The sequence below is a fragment of the Staurois parvus genome, unplaced genomic scaffold (assembly GCF_062004578.1).
Source record: "Staurois parvus isolate SC_StPar_1 unplaced genomic scaffold, SC_StPar_1.0 ptg001805l, whole genome shotgun sequence".
Classification (NCBI taxonomy): Eukaryota; Metazoa; Chordata; class Amphibia; order Anura; family Ranidae; genus Staurois; species Staurois parvus.
The window spans coordinates 376,177-397,183 of record NW_028319601.1 but is presented as its reverse complement, the minus strand read 5'-3'; the positions used below and the strand labels follow the sequence as shown (position 1 = coordinate 397,183).

The window sequence follows — 21,007 nt, the reverse complement described above, 5'->3', positions numbered from 1 at the left end:
AATTTCAGGTACTTTTCTCATTGCTATTCAATACTCACTAAAGCACTGTGCAGTACCCAATGCACTTTACCTAAACTCCTTGCTTGCTCAGCAACTTGATCCCTGGTGATCATAATCCCCATGGATCTTCTGTAACAATGAAAACTGCTTGGTGTAGAAACAACTATTTATACTATGGCTGTTTAATGTTCTAAATATTTAGCATAAAATTAAAAAACAGCCTTTTTTTCAGCGAGTAAAATGTTTGAGTTATTTTAATAATGTTTAATTTAGAAGGAACCTGTAACAGTTTTGGGCAAACCATTATTTTTAAAAATTTTACATATATACAATTTTAAACTGATGATTTATATTTTTATGTATTATATAGTCTAAATATCAGAATTTAATGCAGTGTGTACCAATTAAACTGGATTCAAAGAGGATTGTGATTTTTTATAAAGTGGAAGCTCCGGAGAAGCTCGTTGCCTTTAGACTATCTCTCTAAAAACATACTTTAGATGGAGCTATCTGTACACTGTAAGAGTAAAGGAAACAGGTTTCTGCTCTTACTAATTCCCTTATTTGTACATAATAACTTGAGTTATTATGCTAGGTAAACAAGTATTTTTTAGGAAAGTAGGTAGGTTTTCAAGGTTAACATGCAAAAAGGAAACAAAAGCTCTAACTGCTGGCTTAAAATAAAATATGAAAAATGTACATGCAATATTTCATATTTATCTGAATAAAACATTTTTAAACATTTGTTTTATACCTGGCCATTATAAATAAATAAAGAACAAAATATGCAAAACTGCTACACATTCCCTTTAAAGCAACATTGAGCCAGCGCAAACTTCCAAGGCAAAGTGTACAATGTGCATGTGAAGTTAAAGTATGGGCAGAACAAGTGTCTTCTTTTAGGTGCCAAATCTCTTGGTGCTTGCTTTTAGGTTTTAGGTCTTTACGTGCCTTGTTTTAGGTTTCAGGGCTTTCATTTCAAGGTCTCTATTTGCCTTTTTCAGATCTTTTATTGACTACTTTTAGGTGGCAGGTTCATAGTTGCCTAATTTTAAATGTCAGGCAATCCTTTTAGGTGTCAGGCTTCTAAGGGTCACGTCTCTAGGTGCTACATTTAAATTTCAGATATTTAGGAGTCTTCTTTTAGATGATAGGTCTCTAAGTGCTAGGTTTTCAGGTGTATGCTTGTAGTTGTCGGGTCTCTAGTAGCCAGGTTTAGGTACCTACTTTACGTGCCTTTTCTCTAGCAGGCTGGTTTTAGGTTTTCCTGTGGCTTAAACAACATTACTAACAGTAATAATGGTCAAAATGAAAGTGATATACGTGCTTTAAAGCCATGTTTACTGTAACTTTCATATTCTTATATGCTTGCTATATGACCCTTTCATAAACATATTACATGTACAGATTTGTAGGTTCCCTCCTGGTAAATATATATACTGTATTTAACTACATCCACTCAGCCCTTCATGATCAACAACTACTGAAGTAAATGTTTATCTACACAGGTGGTACATTGCTTTCATAGAGACATGGCATTTATAGTAACAATACCCACTTCAAGTCTGGCCTATTCCACCCCCTTCCAGTCCAGGCCATTTTTCAGGTTTCAGCACTGTCACACTTTGAATGACATTTACTCATACAAAATTGTACCCAAATGAATGTTCTGTCATTTTTTCAGACAGAATTCTTTTGGCGGTATTTAATCACCACTGAGTTTTTAACTTTTTGCTGTATAAAGGAAAAAAGACTGGAAATGTTGAATAATAGAAACAAAGCCTGTAGTACATATAGCCAAAGAGAGAGCGACACTCATGAGTTTTGAAAGGTGAATGCACAGTGAAGATTTTATTTCAATGTTTTGACGGGGCACAAGCATGTACAGTGCATTCAGGAAGTTTTCAGACCCCCTTTTTATGTTGCAACCTGATGCTGCAGGTAAATTCAAAAATGACAAAGTGAATGACAAAGTAAAAACAAAATTTTAGAAATGTTAGCACATTTATTAAAAATACAAAAATGAAATATCACATTGGACAAAGTATCAGACCCTTTTCAACAACACTTGAAATTTTAGCTCAGGTACCCCCATTTCTCTTTATCATTGTTGAGATGTTTCTACACCTTGATTGGAGTCCATCTGTGGTAAACATAAATTGGTTGGATATGATTTGGAAAGGAACACACCTCTCTATAAAAGGCCTTAAAGCTGACAATGCATACTGTATCAGAGCAAAAGCCATGAGGTCAAAAAGGACTGCCTGCAGAGCTCAGGAACAGGATTTTTGCAAGGCATATATCTGGGGAAGGCTACTTGTGTGCTGCACCAAAGGTTCCCAAGATCACAGTGGACTCCATAATTCTCAAATGAAAGAAGTTCGACACAACAGGACTCCTCCAAGCGCTGGTCGCCCGACCAAAGTGAGCAATTGAGGGAGAAGGGACTTAGTAATTACTGAGAGGTGACCAAGTACCTGATGATTACTCTGACTGAGCTCCAGAGATCTTGTGTGGAGATGGGATAAAGTTCCAGAAGGACAACCATCACTGCAACCCTCCACCGATCTAGGCTTTATGGCAGAGTGGCTAGATGGAAGCCTCTTCAAAAGATTTGCAAAAGATTTATTGCACACAGCATAAGCATACTTACAATTACACCCCAAAATATTCTGCTATGCCTCCTGTGTATGGAAATACAACATGTGTGAGACTTTTTCACAGTCTAGATGCATGGAGGGGCTCAAAAATCAAGGAGCACCTTTGGGCTTTCAGGGAGCATAAATTACTTGTTTAATTTCTGACAACCTATCATATTTCATAAGTCCCTAAAGTGCCAGGACAGGAGAAACAGCCTCAAAATGACCTCATTTTGGAAAGTGAACACCCCAAGGTATATTCTGAAAGGCATAGGGAGTCTTTTGAAAATTGTAATTTTTTTGCTACAGGTTTTTGGAAAATGGAGGAAAGGAAATGAATATATATATATATATAACATAAATTATCAATTAACCGCTTCCTGACGGTATATATACGTGATTTTGTATTTCTGGGTAGGGGGCGCACATGATTCCCTACCCATGCCGCCATTGGTGGCTACAGCTGTCGACTACCAGGTCCTGGATGGAGATTCCCACCAGGACCCAGTGATTTCCAAGGAACACTTACAGAGGAGAGGTCTGTATTTAAACAAGATCTTTCCCCTGTCAGCACCAGCACACTGCTTTGTATTGCTCTGCATAGCAGAGCAATACAAAACAGTGAGCTTACACAGTAAAGCACACACAGACAAAATAGTAAAACAGCACACAGTTAACCCTTTGACCACCCCAGATGTTAACCCCTTCCAGCCCAGTGTCATTAGTACAGTGTCAGTATTTTTTATTAACACTGATCATTGTATTAGTGTCAGTGGGGATGTCAGTGACAGTCAGTTCCCCCCAATGTCAGAATGCCCGCCACAGTCCCGAAGTCCAACTATAAGTCGCTGATTGCCGCCATTACTAGTATTAAAAAAAAAATTGTAGGTCTTTTTTTGTTTATAGTGCAAAAAATAAAAGAAACAAATATCACCGTAAGAATGCCCCATTTGTTGGAAAAAAAGGACATAAATTTAATTTATGTACAGCGTTGTATGACCGCACAATTGTCAGGTAAAGTAGCTCAGCGCCGTATCGCAAAAAATGGCCTGGTCAGGAAGGGGGGTAAATCCTCTGGAGGGCAAGTGGTTAATAAGATATTTTTACCACACATAATATGCATACTTAAAATTACACCCCAAACACACTACTAATGATTGAGATACCACATGTGTGAGACATTTTCACAGCCTAGCCACATAGAGTGGCCCAAAATCCAAGGAGCATCTTAACCACTTGCCTACCGGGCACTTATACCCCCTTATGTACCAGGCCAATTTTCAGCTTTCAGCGCTGTCGCACTTTGAATGACAATTGCGCGGTCATGCAAGATTGTACCCATATGAAATTTTTATCATTTTTTTCTCACAAATAGAGCTTTCTTTTGGTGGTATTTAATCGCTGCTGGGCACTTTACTTTTTGTGCTATAAGCAAAAAAAGTGCAAAAAATTTGAAAAAAAAAAAAAGTTTCTTTGTTTCTATTATAAAATTTTTCAAACAGGTAATTTTTCTCCTTCACTGATGTGCGTTGATGAGGCAGCACTGATGGGCACTGATAGGCGGCACTGATGGGCACTGATAGGCAGCACTGATAGGCGGCACTGATAGGCGGCACTAATGGGGTGGCACGGATAGGCTGCACTGATAGGCAGCACTAATGAGGTGTCACGGATAGGTGGCACTGATATGCGGCACTGATTGGTGGCACTGATAGGTGACACTGATAATGGGTACTGATAGACAGCACTGATAGGTGGCAATGACATCACTGCTGGGCACTGACTGGCGGCACTGACTGGCGCAACCGCTGGGCACTGACTGGCAGCACTGCTGGGCTGCACTGATGGGTGGCACTGGTGGGCACAGGTGGGTGGAACTGGTGGGCACAGGTGGGTGGCACTGGTGGGCACAGGTGGGTGGCACTGGTGGGTGGCACTACTGGGCACAGGTGGGTGGCACTGCTGGGCACAGGTGGGTGGGCACAGGTGGGTGGCACTGCTGGGCACAGGTAGGTGCATTGCTGGGCACAGGTGAGCGCACTGCTGGACACAGGTGGGCGGAACTTGTGTGTGGCACTGCTGGGCACCGATCATCAGGGCACTGATGATCAGTGATCCTGATGATCGGTGCCGATCCCCGCTCCGACAACTGCCGGTTTTCGGCAGCACTTTCCTCACGCTCTGACAGCGTGAGGAAAGTGCAGCCGAGGACCGGCATTTGCATTTCCCGGTGATCAGCGTGTCATTGGACACGGCTGATCACGTGGTAAAAGGCCACTGTGATTGGCCTTTTACCACGTCAGGTGATCAGCTGTGTCCGTAGGACACAGCGATCACGGAGATCGCCGGGTGCGCGCCCCCGGGGGCGCGCAGGAGAGCGCGTTCTGGGAGGACGTCATATGACGTCCACCCAGAACTGGCCGGCCGCAGTGCAACCGTCATTCGACTATCTGCAGTCGGCAGGTAGTTAAGGCATTCCAGGGGCATAAAACACACACCTAATTTCTTGACTACCTGCCACATTTTTGGAGGCCTTGAAGCACCAGAACAGTGGAAACATCCACAAAATAGACACAGTTTGGAAAGCAAACACCTCAAGGTATTGCCTAAGAGGTATGGTGAGTCTTTTGAAGACTTCATTTTTTTGCCTAACATTTTTGGAATATGCAGAATGAAAATAAAAATGTATTTTTTACACAAAGTTGTCAATTAATAAGATACTACACATGGTAGGCATACTTAGATTGACACCCCAAATCACATTCCAATACTTTTCTTGAGTGTGGCGATACCACATATGTGAGACTTTAACAGCCAAACCACATAGGGAGGCCCAAAATCCATGAAGCATCTTCAGGCTTCCCAGGGGCATAAATTATGCATCTAATTTCCTACCTATCACATGTTTGGAGGCCCTGGAGCACCAGGGCAGTAGAAACACTCACAAAATGACCACATTGTGAAGATTAAATATTCCAAGGTGTTTTTTGAGGAGGCATGGTGAATCTTTTGAAGTCTTAATTTTTTTGCCACAAGATTTAGAAAATGTGGAAAGGATGTGGAAAGGAAAATGTGGAAAGGATATGGTGTGTACATATGCGATGGCTGCAATGATTTGATTTGCAGCTGTGGCAGGAATTATACAAACTGTATGCCTGCCAATCTCAACCCATTCAAGTGAATGGGGGTGCTTGTGTGGGGTCCAATGCATAAATGCAGGTGTTGAGGAGGCAATACAACACCTCCTCAATGCCTGTCAAATGCTCAGACAGCATCACATGTGTAAGCTCGAAAGTGTAGGGCCCTCGAACCCCTCGTGTTTTGTCTTGTTACTGTATTGTCTCATGTACTGTCCCCCACTATAATGTACAGCGCTGAGCAAACCTTTTGGCGCTATATAAATAATGTATAATAATAATAATTCCTTATGGGGAAACTATGCCTGGTGTGGCGGTGATCAGGAACACTAGAACTAGTATGGCAGTGATAAGGAACACTAGGACTAGTATGGCAGTGATCAGGAACACTAGGACTGGTATGGCAGTGATCAGAAACACTAGGACTGGTATGGTATGGCAGTGATCAGGGACACTGACTGGTGTGACAGTGATCAGTGACATTGTGAGTGGTGTGGTGGTGACAGGGACACTGCGACTGGTATGGTGGTGATCAGAGACACTGAGTGGTATGGTGGTGATCAGAGACACTGTGACTGGTATGGTGGTGATCAGGGACACTGCGACTGGTTTGACAGTGATCAGTGACACTGTGACTGGTATGGTGGTGATCAGGGATGCTGCGACTGGTTTGACAGTGATCAGTGACACTGTGAGTGGTGTGGCGGTGATCAGGGACACTGTGACTGGTGTTGTGGTGATTTGGGACACTGGGACTGGTGTGGCAGTGACCAGGGACACTGTGACTGGTATGGCGGTGATCAGGGACACTGTGAATGGTACAGGGGTGATTAAAAACACTGTGACTGGTACGGCCTGGTAACATTGTACTGCTGTGGTGGTAATCAAAGACAATTACTGGCAGCACTGACCTGCAGTATCAGAGCAGCCAGCCATTGTACTTGATCACTGCCACAGCACCATAGTGATACTATATGTATAATATGACAGTGGTGTAATTTTTATCATTTTCTTTACATACTGTCACCAGAGCAGTGCAGTGTCACCATAGTGACACTGTACTGCTCTGGGGAGGGGGTGATTGTTTTTTTTTTACACTGCAATCGCTTAAATAGCTATGATGGCTGTATAAGCAATCTATTGTGATACTCTCCGGCTATTCAGTTCTACTGTGATAGCTGTGATTGGTCCTGTACCATGCGATTGCTGTGACTAATCACAAAGATCACAGTGTAAACAATGCCAAGTGCAAAAGTGATAGATAGATAGATAGATAGATAGATAGATAGATAAAATGAATTGCTATGTTTAGTGAGAAAAGCAGACATTTAGTTGGTTTAATGTGGAGTTAAAGCACAGTATCTTGTAAATATATTAAAAGATATATTGGATAAAAAGATTTTTTGTTTTGAAAATAATGAATACTGGTAGACACAGTCATTTAAATTAAAATAAAAGAAAATGCATATTTACTTAGAATTGTAAAACTTGATTGCAATGAATGATTTAAAATGGTAGTTTGCTGCTTAGTACAAAAACTAGTGTATTGAACAGGTAAAAATGTGTGTGTCGATCATCCCTTGCCCTTGCCCCCCAACCTGTTATTTATGCCTTTTGGTGGACATTACAACTCCATTAACAATTTGAGAAGCCGAACTCTGAAATTACACAAAGCACTTGAAGTAGCAGACGTTGATTATCATTAATGGAGCCATTGTCCTACACAAGGACATCCTACTGCCAAGTTACTCTGCTCCTGCCTTGGAGCTACTTTTGGCCCCTTCTTCTCATTTACACAATCTTAGAAGATTTGTCATCAGGTATTACTGACTCTGTAGAAGCTATGCTGAATTCACTTACATTCCATTATTTAAATGTTTGTCCAATAACAGCAATAACTGAAATGTGCAACACTAGCAGGGAGGTAAAACATGCTTTTTTTTCAATTGCGTATTACTAAGCATATTAAAAATGTGAAAGAAAACAAAAGAGTTCACCAACCTGAGCCGCCAGATACGCACTTTTATTTCACACCCCTGTGAGTATATTTTAGCACTTTATAATACATTTTGGAATTCCAGGTCCAGGTGTTCTTGTTTTCTTTCTGGTTCTATAGTTGCTGACCTTCCCTGTCTGCTACACAGAGGTGTAAGATCGGTGTTTATACATCCTGATATTGAAACCTTGCTGACATTTTGTATCCTGTGTTCTCTGGGAACTGCACGTTTATTCTTTTTGAATTGTGTGCATAGCCATCCCGACTCCAAACCAATTGATTCTTTTGGGAAGGATTGTTGTGCGACTTGTAGACTTTTTCACCATACTTGAGGACATTTTTAATGCAGGATGAAATGCCTTGTAACACTGGGTTCACACAGATGTGAGGTTTTAACATGCGATTTGGAGTGCCAGTGCAGTGCGATTTGTGCTTTTCAGATGCAATTCTCACAAGCCACAGAGCCTAAAATCGCACCGCACCACACTGAACTTTTTTTTAAATTTAACCAGAATCACACTGCATCTATGAAAACAGCCTTCATAGGAAACCATTATTTTTCATTTGACATGCAAATCGACGGCATCAAAAACGCATCAGATTTGCATAAGTGTGAACTGGGCCTAAAGATCTATTTTTAAGATGATAAGAACAGTCAAGGTTTACAGCCCAAAAATACAACAGAGTTAAGACTTTTTTTTTAAACAGCTAAACTTCTTAACAATTGTACTTGCGTTAGAGACTTGTGAGATGGGTAGATAAGGCAACATAAGTGGCTGTCTCAGTTTCAAGCAAAAATAGAAGAAGAAAGTAAAATTTTATTTAAGGTCCCCCCCTTCATGACTAGAGTATTTTTTGTAATTCTTCACTGTGCTACTTTACCTGGCAATTGCGCGCTCATGCAACACTGTACGCAAATTAAATTTATATCCTATTTTTACACAAATAGATTTCTTTTGGTGGTATGTGATCACCACTGAGGTTTTTATTTTTTATTATATAAACAATAAGTATATAATAATTGGTATATGTGAGAGCTACAACATCTACAAACCATGGTATATATATATATATATATATATATATATATACATATCATACCATACCATACTGTGAAGGAAATACGTATTTGACCCCCTACTGATTTTGAATGCTTGCCCACTCAAAAAAGAAATGATCGGTCTAAAAATTTAATGGTAGGTGTATTGTAACACTGAGAGACAGAATAGCAACAAAAAAATTCAAAAGAAATGCATGTCTAACAAATTATGCATCTGATTTGCATGTTCATGAGGGAAATAAGTATTTGATCCCCTTCACAAAACATGACTTAGTACTTGGTGGCAAATCCCCTGTTGGCAATCACAGAGCTCAAACGTTTCCTGTAGTTGGCCACCAGGTTTGTACACATCTCAGGAGGGATTCTGGCCCACTCCTCTTGGCAGATCCTCTCCAAGTCATTAAGGTTTGGTTGCTGACGTTTGGCAACTCAAACTTTCAGCTCCCTCCACAGATTTTCAATCGGATTAAGGTCTGGAGACTGGCTAGGCCATTCCAGGACCTTAATGTGCTTCTTCTTGAGCCACTCCTTTGTTGGCTTGGCCATGTGTTTTGGGTCATTGTCATGCTGGAACACCCATCCACGACCCATTTTCAATACCCTGGCTGAGGGAAGAAGGTTCTCACCCAAGATTTGATGGTACATTGCCCCGTCCATTGTCCCTTTGATGCGGTGCAGTTGTCCTGTCCCTTAGCAGAAAAACACCACCAAAGCAGAATGTTTCCACCATTTTGTTACCTGTATAAAAGACACCTACCATTCAATTTATAGACTGATCATTTCTTTGTGAGTTGGCAAACATTCAAAATCAGCAGGGGATCAAATACTTATTTCCACTGTACCAATGCATGCAGCTATAGCTGCTATACTAATGGTATATCAAGTTTAATATGTTTGAACATATTAGAGTTTTTTTTAATCAAAATTTCCATTTTTTTACTCCTAGGTTTGTCCATAACTAAGAAGACGCACACATGTAAGTAGCAATGACAAGCCCTTGGGATGAAGGCAGAACTCTAAGTGGGAGGGTGGCTGTACACAACTGCTATTTATTATAAAAAATAAAACAGTTTACTTAGGTGTATGCCAGCTGTGGATTATAGCACTTTGCTATGGGAATAGAATTTGTTTTGTGCCTGTGTATTTAAACATCTCATGGTCTATATATCTGTATAGTAAGATCTTCAACTATCAGTTTCTAGTTTTAAAACATATAGTTGTAAACCCTAACAATATTCTTCTCTCATGTGCTCCATTTTATTTTGCTAAATGTATTATTGAAAGTGTTTTGTTGTTTATGATTAATAAGTACAAAAAATACTTGTTGATTTTGCTGGAAATCTAATGGGCTAATAACTTCATGTTCTCTCTGCCTATGTACAAGGAGGGGTCATAAAGATACGTAAGGGAGAGGGGATGAGACAAGGTCTATGTTTTTGTATTCTATCAGAATTGAAGTAATCAGGACTGATACCACATGCTTTGGAATTCAGAAATTAAAATACACTCTGTTTTCATGTCAAAGAAGGTGATAGAAGCACGCTGTATTTTTGGCACATCAACAGTTGTTTTATAGACAGTCATTTGCAACATGTGCAAAGAGATAAAGCAAGAAGACAAGAAGAATCGTGCAAGTATTGCAGAGATGCCTATATGTTGCATTGGCATACACTTAAACCAGTAATGTGTTTATGAATAAATAGCACAGTCTGCTTCCATGATCTATTTAGTATCACAATCCAGCCTTTAGATCCACCATGCCTTGCAGCTGTCACTGTCCATGAATGTTACCTAGTGGTGAAGTTAGACATTCTTTCACCTGAGGCAAAGGCTTAGTTCAGCGTCCACCCCCCCCCCCCCCCATCCCAAAGAGGACAGTGTCAGTAGGCCAGAAGTTGGTGTCAGTAGGGCAGTGGACGGTGTCAGTAGTTTGTTATTTTCATTATTTTATTTTTTTATTACTTTTTAGTCCCAGCTGCCCATAGAGCAGAGTGGGCTGTGTCCGCGTCCACTCTGTATAAACAGACAGCAGGGGATCCATGGACAGATCCCCTGCTGAGCAAAGCGGATTCCACCGCATGTGGAAGGGCCTGTCGAGACAGGTGGCAAGTGGCGGGGTGAGATGCTGCTGTGGTGTCGGTGCTTGCAGCACCAAGGACCTGGGGCAACCACCAGGGATTCAGGGCATGCTAGTGCATGTATGTGTTATTATTGTCATTAGGACATTAGGTTGCTATTGGAGATATCCTCATAATACATATGAAGATGTGGAAAGTTGCTAAAGTCCATATGCACTGTGAATGTGCTTTTATATTTATTTAATGGTAATGTGAACATGTGGATATTTGAATTGATTATAGCTATTATAAACTATATTATTATTATTATTATAATACAGGATAGAGCGCCAACAGTTTGTGCCAACAGCGCTTTACAAAATGAGAGCAGACATTACAGCTACTATACAATTTGGTACAAAAGAAATCAGGGGGCCCTGCTCCTTAGAGCTTCCAATCTAAGAGGGAGGGTTAAGCGATACAAATGGTAATAGCTGTGGGGGATGAGCTGATGGAGAAAGTAAACACGCAGTGTATTATTTAGAAGCAGGATAGGCTTCTTTAAGAAAAGGGTTTTCAGGTATCATCTAAAGGAAGATAGATTAGAAGATAGTTGGACAGATTGTGGTAGGGAGTTTCACTGGATGGGAGACACTCGAGAGAAATCCTGGAGGCGAGCATGGGAGAAGGTGATGACACGGGAACTAGAGAGAAGAAGGTCTTGGGAGGACCGAAGAGAGCACTTTGGTTGATATTTTGAGACCAGGTTAGTGATGTAGCTGGGGGGAGAGTTGTGGATGGCTTTGTAAGTTGTTGTTAGTACTTTGAATGTTATTCGTTGGGTGAGTGGAAGCCAGTGGAGGGATTGACAGAGAGGGGTATTACCGTGTTTCCCCGAAAATAAGACACTGTCTTATATTTTTTTGGGCTAAAAAAAACACACTAGGTCCTATTTTCGGGGTAGGTCTTATTTTTTAAATGTCCAGGTGTGGACAGAGGGTACAGAGGTGAGCTCTATGGAGAGGGTCGGCTGATGACAGTTGTGAGCTGCAGTCAGGTGTTGCAGGGGAGACTTGACAGGTGAGGTTCAGACAGGGTGCAGATATGAGCCACAGACAGGGTGCAGGGGTGAGTTGCAGACAGGGGAATGCAGAGGTGAGCAGTGGCTGGGGGGTGCAGAGATGAGCTGTGGCCATGGCCAGGGGGTGCAGAGCTGAGCAGGGCTGGGGGGTGCAAAGGTGGGTTGCAACTCAGCTCACCTCTGCACCCCTCCAGCCGCAGCTCACCTATGCACCCTGTCTGCATCTCACCTGACTCAATTTACCTCTGCAACACCTGACTGCAGCTCACCTTTGCACATCCCCCCCTCCTCCTCATATGGTTAGCTAGCTTTGCAAAACACAGCTGTCAGCAGCCGGCCCCTCTCTATAGTAACTCCCGTTTTGGGTCCTATCGTCCCACACATTGCACCAAGCGCACTTACTCACCGCTCTGCCTCTTCCCCACTGGCCTGTGATCACCCCTGGGGCATCGGCTTCCATGCATTAGGCTGCAGGAGGAGATGCCCCACCCCTAAACAAGCTGCATACTGCACCCACAGATATCTGTTCCTTCCCTATCCCACAGTGAGTACAGAGGTAGGGAGGTTCTGTGGGAGCGGATGGTGCTGTCACTTCAGCCACGCTTCTGTGTTTATAAGAGACAGTAGATATGGGTGTGCGCAGGGCCAGTGCCGGAAGTGGCGGAATGGCGTTCCGGCTGAAAAAAATCCCTGATCAAAACTAGGTCTTATTTTCGGGATAGGTCTTATACTTTAGCAATTCCCAAAAATAGCAGTAGGTCTTACTTTCAGGGTAGGTCTTATTTTAGGGGAAACAGGGTAGATACTGAACAGTTGGTAAGGTAGATGAGTCTGGCAGCAGCATTCACGATGGACTGAACCCAAGTAAATATCCACGTTTATATTACCAATAAATAAATATTAATGCACATTCACAGTGCATATGGACTTTTCACATCTTCATTCACATCATCATGAAAGTATGACATCTCACTTAGAAAACCTAAAGTTCTAATGACTCAATGACAGACTCAGATATCTGCAGTCTTTATCACTGCACTACCATTTACAGACACTTACATGTTGACAAGAAATCAGATCAAACCTGTAGAGAAGTCTGTGACCACACTGGATTCTCCAGAACTACATTGTGTTCCAGTCCAGATAGCAGCCATCTCAGCTCTTCCTTCCTTGCAGGCTCATGCTTCTCTCTCCCTTGCAGGGAAAGATTCCCCACCCCTCTCCCCAGCAGCTGTGTCCTCCATGCAGAGCCAACCACTGGAAGAACAGAGGTAAAGGGGAAGAAGCTAGTGGCTATAACAGACTGTACATTTAAGTAAGGAGGCTCACTCTATTTCTGGGATGGAGACCAAGTTGAAAACATCCAGGGACAAACAGCAAACAAGCAGGACTGTAGGCAACTATGGAAAGCCTGCCCCTCCTCCCGACTCTCTTCCCTTTGCTCCCACCACTGGGCTGACAGGAGTAGCGATGCCGCTGTCTCTACTCCTGTCTGTGGTGCCTGGGGCCCCCAGTTTTGGCCTTGGTTACCCTTTGCTTTTTTATAATCCTCTTTCAAAGTCTATCTAAAGCCAAAACATTTTTGTGTTTTGGATAGAGTGGGGTGAAGTTAGGACCCCTTTAAGAATTTGAATTGTTGTCTGTGTCCTCGAGGATGATTCACCCTCCCCATTTGTCCTGGTTTTCATTGTCATTGGAACCGAAAGGAAAATCCACTGTTTTGAATTGTCCGTGGAACAGAATAGAGGGTCAATGTTCCAGAACACTTGTGCCAACTGTCTAAGAGGGGTTGCCATTTGGAGAGATATTATCTCACTTCCAGATGTGTCTGCAGGACAGGAAGTTAAAATCTCCCCAGTAGGGCACAGATTGCACAAAAAGAGACAGGTGTTTTATTAATTACCTATTCTATACAAAAATGTTTTTGCATTGGGTTCTCTTTAACACAAAGTTCAAAGGTCACTATGGAAAAACCTCTACTATTCTTTTTAGCACCATGCATACTATGACTAATATGCTTTTTTTAAATGTATTTAACCATCTTTACATTTTCAGTCTCTGCTGTTAAATTAACAGTAATCTGCACATATGACCTAAAATATAGGTTTTTAAAGATTTGTAAAGTGGGTAAAATTCAGACCTATACACTGTGAACATACTTGATCAATATGCAGGTCCCATAGTAGGGACATTTACAACAGATTAGTTTCAAATATTCTTAGGCAGAACTTTGAAAAAGAAAACAATTATGTTTTTGCAGATAAAACACCTGGTTTTGCAAAACAGATATGAAAATCTCCTTCTTGGTTGGGTCTATACCACAGGCCAGTCTGAGCTGTTCATCACACTTCATTAGATCCGGAATAAAGAGTATAAAAGGGTCATTTCAAAATGATGCAGGAGTTATTTTACCTCATTTTAATTTTTTTTATGAAAATGTTCAATTCCAACTTTTCAATTTTGTATAAATGTAGAATTGGTATTTTCACATGAAATTGAGCTTTAACTATTGTCATACTCATAACACTTCCTACTTTTAATAGACACTTAATAACATTTTATAATTTTCATCAGGCAGCAGCTAGTGATAACCTGTTTGATAATCTTTCTGAATTGATCTAATTTATTCCCAACACCTCTTACCATTACTTACCATTTGCCTTTCCTGCTATGGAGTAGAAAGTAATAAGGCTTTGCCTATACATCTTCAGTATATGATCTATTTTCACCAGAACGTTCATTTTATAAAAGTTTAGTCACCTAGTCTGCAAGCTTTTCAGTAAGGCATCAATTGTTGATTTGGAATCTTTATAAAGCAGTGAATTTACCAAACATTCACAGGTATTTAATAATTTCATAAAATTTGAAGTGGATCTTCCCTCCTCTCCACCCCTTCTCCACTCCACTCCACTCCACTAATATCACTTTTTTGTTTGTTTACTTTTTTTTTAAAGAAAAGAGTTGTGCATCACCCCACTACTGTGCTGCCTGTGCCCTGATGGGATATGCATATTACATATCCCATGAGGCATAATCTGTAATTCGCAATAATTCACAAAAGGGGGCGGGCCTAACAGCGTGTCATCTAGAGGCTCACTGGGCTGAGCCCAGAAGAGCCAGCAGCCTCCTGATGACGTCACACAAAAACATGGAGGTGTGGGACCAAAGCAGTGGCAGAAGAGAAGAGGATCTCAGCAGGACAATGCTGGATCATCTGGGCGTGTGAAAATCTGAACTGTGCAAAACCCACAACCCGATAAGCAGGGGTAAAAAAAAATAGGGGGAGGGTGAAAAGCCACTTTAAAACACACGTACAAAGAATTTTTACTTGCAGTGAATATTTAGTGAATAATGCAGTCACTTTTTGTCTATGTATATTAGACTGTACATGAACATTAGCATTAACATACTGTGTATGTATATATATATATATATATATCTACAGTTGTGTTCAAAATAATAGTAGTCAGACATCGCTAACCTGATCAATCACTGTTTTTGGTAGAAATGCTATTTCTACATGGCAAATAATTTACTAACAGGTGTAGTAGAGTAATAGAAATCCAACAGACCCAACAGTCATGACATGCATGCTGCTGATTCTGTGTAATTGAATCACTAATTGAAAGGGGCATGTTCAAAATAATAGCAGTGTGGAGTTCTATTAGTGAGGTCATTCATTCTTTGAAAAACAGGTGGCAATTATTGCCCTTATTTAAGGAAGGAAGGCAGCAAATGTTGTACATGCTGGTTACAGTGCATTTCTCTCTGAAATTCAGGAAAATGGGTCGTTCCAGAAATTGTTCAGAAGAACAGCGTACCTTGATTAAAAAGTTGATTGGAGAGGGGAAAACATATAAAGAAGTGCAGAAAATGATAGGCTGCTCAGCTAAAATGATCGCAAATGCTTTAAAATGGCAACCAAAACCTGAAAGACGTGGAAGAAGGCGAAAAACTACCATTCGAATGGATAGAAGTATAGCCAAAATGGCAAGGACTCAGCCAACAATCAGCTCCAGGAAGATCAAAGAAGGTGTAAAGTTACCTGTGAGTACTGTTACAATTAGAAGACGCCTATGTGAAGCCAAGCTATCTGCAAGAAGCCCCCGCAAAGTCCCACTGTTGAAAAAAAGACGTGCTGAAGAGGTTACAATTTGCCAAAGAGCACATTGACTGGCCTAAAGAGAAATGGCGCAACATTTTGTGGACTGATGAAAGTGAGATTGTTCTTTTTGGGTCTAGTGGCCGGAGACAGTTTGTCAGACGACCCCCAAACACTGAATTCAAGCCACAGTACACTGTGAAGACAGTGAAGCATGTTTGCGCAAGCATCATGATATTGGGATGTTTCTTATACTATGGTGTTGGGCCTATTTATCGCATACCAGGGATCATGGATCAGTTTGAATACATCAGAATACTTGAAGAGCTCATGCTGCCTTATGCTGAAGAGGAAATGCCCTTGAAATGGGTGTTCCAACAAGACAACGACCCCAAACACATCAGTAAACGTGCAACATCTTGGTTCCAGACCAACAAGATTGACGTTATGGAGTGGCCAGCCCAATCCCCGGATCTTAATCCAATAGAACACTTGTGGGGTGACATCAAAAATGCAGTTTCTAAGGCAAAACCAAGAAATAGAGAAGAACTGTGGAATGTCGTCCAATCATCCTGGGCTGGAATACCTGTTTTCTATTGGATTAAGATCCGGGGATTGGGCTGGCCACTCCATAATGTCAATCTTGTTGGTCTGGAACAGAGATGTTGCACGTTTACTGGTGTGTTTGGGGTCGTTGTCTTGTTGGAACACCCATTTCAAGGGCATTTCCTCTTCAGCATAAGGCAGCATGACCTCTTCAAGTATTCTGATGTATTCAAACTGATCCATGATCCCTGGTATGCAATAAATAGGCCCAACACCGTAGTAGGAGAAACATCCCCATATCATGATGCTTTAGCAACCATGCTTCACTGTCTTCACAGTGTACTGTGGTTGAATTCAGTGTTTGGGGGTCGTCTGACAAACTGTCTCTGGCCACTAGACCCAAAAAGAACAATCTTACTTTCATCAGTCCACAAAATGTTGCGCCATTTCTCTTTAGGCCAGTCAATGTGCTCTTTGGCAAATTGTAACCTCTTCAGCACGTCTTTTTTTCAACAGTGGGACTTTGCGGGGGCTTCTTGCAGATAGCTTGGCTTCACATAGGTGTCTTCTAATTGTAACAGTACTCACAGGTAACTTTAGACCTTCTTTGATATTCCTGGAGCTGATTGTTGGCGGAGTCCTTGCCATTTTGGCTAGTCTTCTATCCATTCGAATGGTAGTTTTTCGCTTTCTTCCACGTCTTTCAGGTTTTGGTTGCCGTTTTAAAGCATTTGCGATCATTTTAGCTGAGCAGCCTATCATTTTCTGCACTTCTTTATATGTTTTCCCCTCTCCAATCAACTTTTCAATCAAGGTACGCTGTTCTTCTGAACAATGTCTGGAACAACCCATTTTCCTGAGAATTTCAGAGAGAAATGCACTGTAACCAGCATGTACAAAATTTGCTGCCTTCCTTCCTTAAATAAGGGCAATAATCGCCACCTGTTTTTTAAAGAATGAATGACCTCACTAATAGAACTCCATACTGCTATTATTTTGAACATGCCCCTTTCAATTAGTGATTCAATTACACATAATCAGCAGCATGCATGTCATGACTGTTGGGTCTGTTTTATTTCTATTACTCTACTACACCTGCTAGTAAATTATTTGCCATGTAGAAATATCATTTCTACCAAACACAGTGATTGATCAGGTTAGTGATGTCTGACTGCTATTATTTTGAACACAACTGTGTGTGTGTGTGTGTGTGTGTGTGTGTGTGTATATATATATATATATATATATATATATATATATATATATATATTTTTTTTTTTTTTTTTTTTTTTTTTTTGGAAATGTCTCTATACCACCTAGAAATAAGTTTGACCACCAAAATGGTCATGCTGAACAATGTTACAGGCAGCATAACGTCCTCCATGGCTTATCCAGATCCTTTCACGTCTGACACATGTGCTCAGGGTGAATTTGCTCTCATCTGTGAAAAGCACAGGGCGCCAGTGGTGGACCTGCTAATTCTCGTGTTCATTGGCAAATGTCAGTCGATCTCTATGGTGCCAGGCAGTGAGCACAGGGCTCACTAGAGGATGTCGGGCCCTCAGGCCACCCTCATGAAGTCTGCTTCTGATTTTTTTGGTCAGAGACATTCACACCAGTGGCCTGCTGGAGGTCATTTTTTAGGGATCTGGCAGTGCTCATCCTGTTCCTCCTGCTGATGGACCTTCTACAGCCCTACCCAGCTCTCCTACAGTAACTGCCTGTCTCCTGGAATCTCCTCCATGCTCTTGAGACTGTGCTGGGAGACACAGCAAACCTTCTGCAAATGGCATGTACTGATGCCATCCTGGAGGAGTTGGACTGACTGTGCAAACTCTGTAGGGTCCAGGTATTGCCTCATGCTACCAGTAGTGACACTGACCCTAGCCAAATGCAAAACTAGTGAAAAACAGTCAGAAAACATGAGTAGGGAAAAAAATGTCAGTGGCCTCCACCTGTAAATCCATTCCTGTTTTTGGTGGTTGTCTCATTGATGCCCATCTAGTGCACCTGTTGTTAATTTAATTAACATCAAAGCAGCTGAGACTAACTACCCCCTCTGCTACTTAACTGACCAGATCAATATCCCAGGAATTTAATTGACTTGATGCTCTACTCTGCATAAAAAGTGTTTCTTTAATTTTTTGAGCAGTGTACATTGCAAGGATTATAGCAGATTTCCTGCCTTGTGGATAAAGACCCATGTATTCCAATCCCTTCCTCCTGTCTAAGCGGGAGCATCTGCCTTTTATACTTACATGATCAGTCCCAGTGTTGTAACAAAAGTAAAACAGGTAGGACAAGAAGGAAGAAAATCAAGTGAGCAATCACAGAGTACAATTCTGTTCCATGTACAAATGGTTCCAAGGAAACAACATTTCAGTTTTTCTTTGTTTAAAAAAATTATTTCTGGCCTCAGATAGTAAATGAATGAAGTCATTTTTAATAACACAAATTAATGACTTGTGACATAATTGATTGATTTTTTATATAAATTTTTGCAAAAGCAGTTTTTCTTTGCCTAGGTAAAGTGCATGAATAGCCAAAGCCTTTAGACCCTCTGTCAAATTTGTATTGCTGTTTTTGTCACAATTGGGGAGATTCAGTCTCTCTAGTTCTCCAGGTGACCATTGTCACTGAGACAGAAAATAATAGGGATTCCAGAATTTCACACTTGCCACCAGGAGGAGGTGAGTGTGAATCTTCCAATGGGGCCACCTGCCTAACCTTTTTTCACCCCCGTAAGGCACAGGAGACCTTTTTCTTAGGCGTTTTTTACTGCAAGCGTTTTAAACACATATATCAAGCTTCAGGACTTTGTATCCTGGGAATGGCTAAGTGAAGTGAGCAATTCTATAGGAGGAGAGGAATTCTTTAGGCAAAAACAGGCACACCAAAATGTTCCTGTTGAATTCTATCGCACCAAAAACCGACTATGTTAAGCAAAAAAAACTCATATACTTTGTTGAGGGTAGAGCGTATGGTGGCCTGTGAACAGGCACAATTAGAAAGAATGGGATTTGGCATCATCAGGCATAGTCAGGAAAATGAGGATAAAAACGCTCAAGTGTGAATGAGGTCTAAGAGGAGGAATCCCCTCACATAGTAGAGATTTTTTCTCACTTCCTGCTGCAACAACACGAAAGAATGATGGGACACAGATAACAAAAAATTTAAATGGCTTTTAACCCTTTCCTATTCTATACAAAACAAAAAAAACATTTTGAGATATACACTAACTTTAAAAACACAATCAAAAAATGTAGATTTCTAACCTTTCTATTTATTAAAGTGCTAGAATAGCACACATATTATTCATGGGGGCATTTGTATTATTGTGAGTATAGCTGTTGATATTATTTATTTGAACATTATTATTTTAGTTCTGGTTTGACTCTGTAAGTCAGTTGAGTGCATAACAATGCACGTTTTTGCTTGATGGCAGAACATAGTACTTGATAAGATCTGATTTGTTCGCATATATTGTATAACCTTCTGTTACATATCACATTGCATAATATATTAAGGTAAAAGTGAAAAAAGAAAAGCTCATACAATACACCTGAGTTTTCCAGCAGGTAGGGATTAGAAAATCAAGCTGGCTCAACTGTTCCCCCACTGCAGTCAACTTATTGTGAAACCATTTACAGCGCAGCAGGAGAAACAAGCTCTCCCTTCCTTCCTATTTTTGCCATTTTGGGCTTGCTCTTACATTTTAGATTTGGCACTGCTAGACAGGCTGGGTAATAATTCCCTGCCCGTATAATTTCAGCTCACATGGAGTGTGGCTAATAGCAAGCAGAAATAATCAGATCCCTCCAGAGTACTTTCTGAATCTAAGCTTCGTTCTTCCATCCCCCCCTGAGGCCCAGGAAAATAGCAGTAGAGGTCCCAAAAGTATTGCTTCATAAATGTCTTAACTGGGCAGCCTTGGGATCCCTCACGGAGCTTTTTCCAACTGCCAAATTACTTTCCCTTTCTCTCAGCGGCTTTAAAAAGGCTTATTAAAAATGATTCTATAATAAAGCTGCAAGTTCTCCCTTGGTTGTCCTTGAGAAGGAAGTGCAGAGTCTTGCAGGCGGCTGTGCCAATTTGAGGTGATTCTTAATTCTTCAGGCAACAGAGAGGTTAAACAGAAATGGCATATTCTTGTGATAATTGGGCAGACCTCACCTTTGGTGTATGCTCACTTCTGGAGACCAGGTAAAATATATACTGTGCAGCAGCATGCCGCGAACCAGTACAAGGTCTTACACTAGAACTCGTAACCGATATAAACATATCGAGCCCAGAGATGAGGCATATATTAAAGTAAACTGAACTTTTTTCAATTTAATTCAAGATTAGTAGTACACAATATTTTTTTGCAAGTATAGACTAGATTGTTGG

At 41.0% G+C, this 21,007-nt stretch overlaps 1 protein-coding gene across 1 annotated transcript in view; it reads left to right on the top strand.

Annotated features, from left to right (window-relative positions):
• The window catches only part of RORA (RAR related orphan receptor A), a 596,842-nt gene that overhangs the window by 328,986 nt on the left and 246,849 nt on the right, over positions 1 to 21,007 (top strand). The window contains exon 2 of the mRNA XM_089663931.1: positions 9,779 to 9,808. Within this exon, the coding sequence (XP_089520057.1) occupies positions 9,779 to 9,808 (30 nt within the window). The remainder of the gene's footprint in view (positions 1 to 9,778; positions 9,809 to 21,007) is intronic.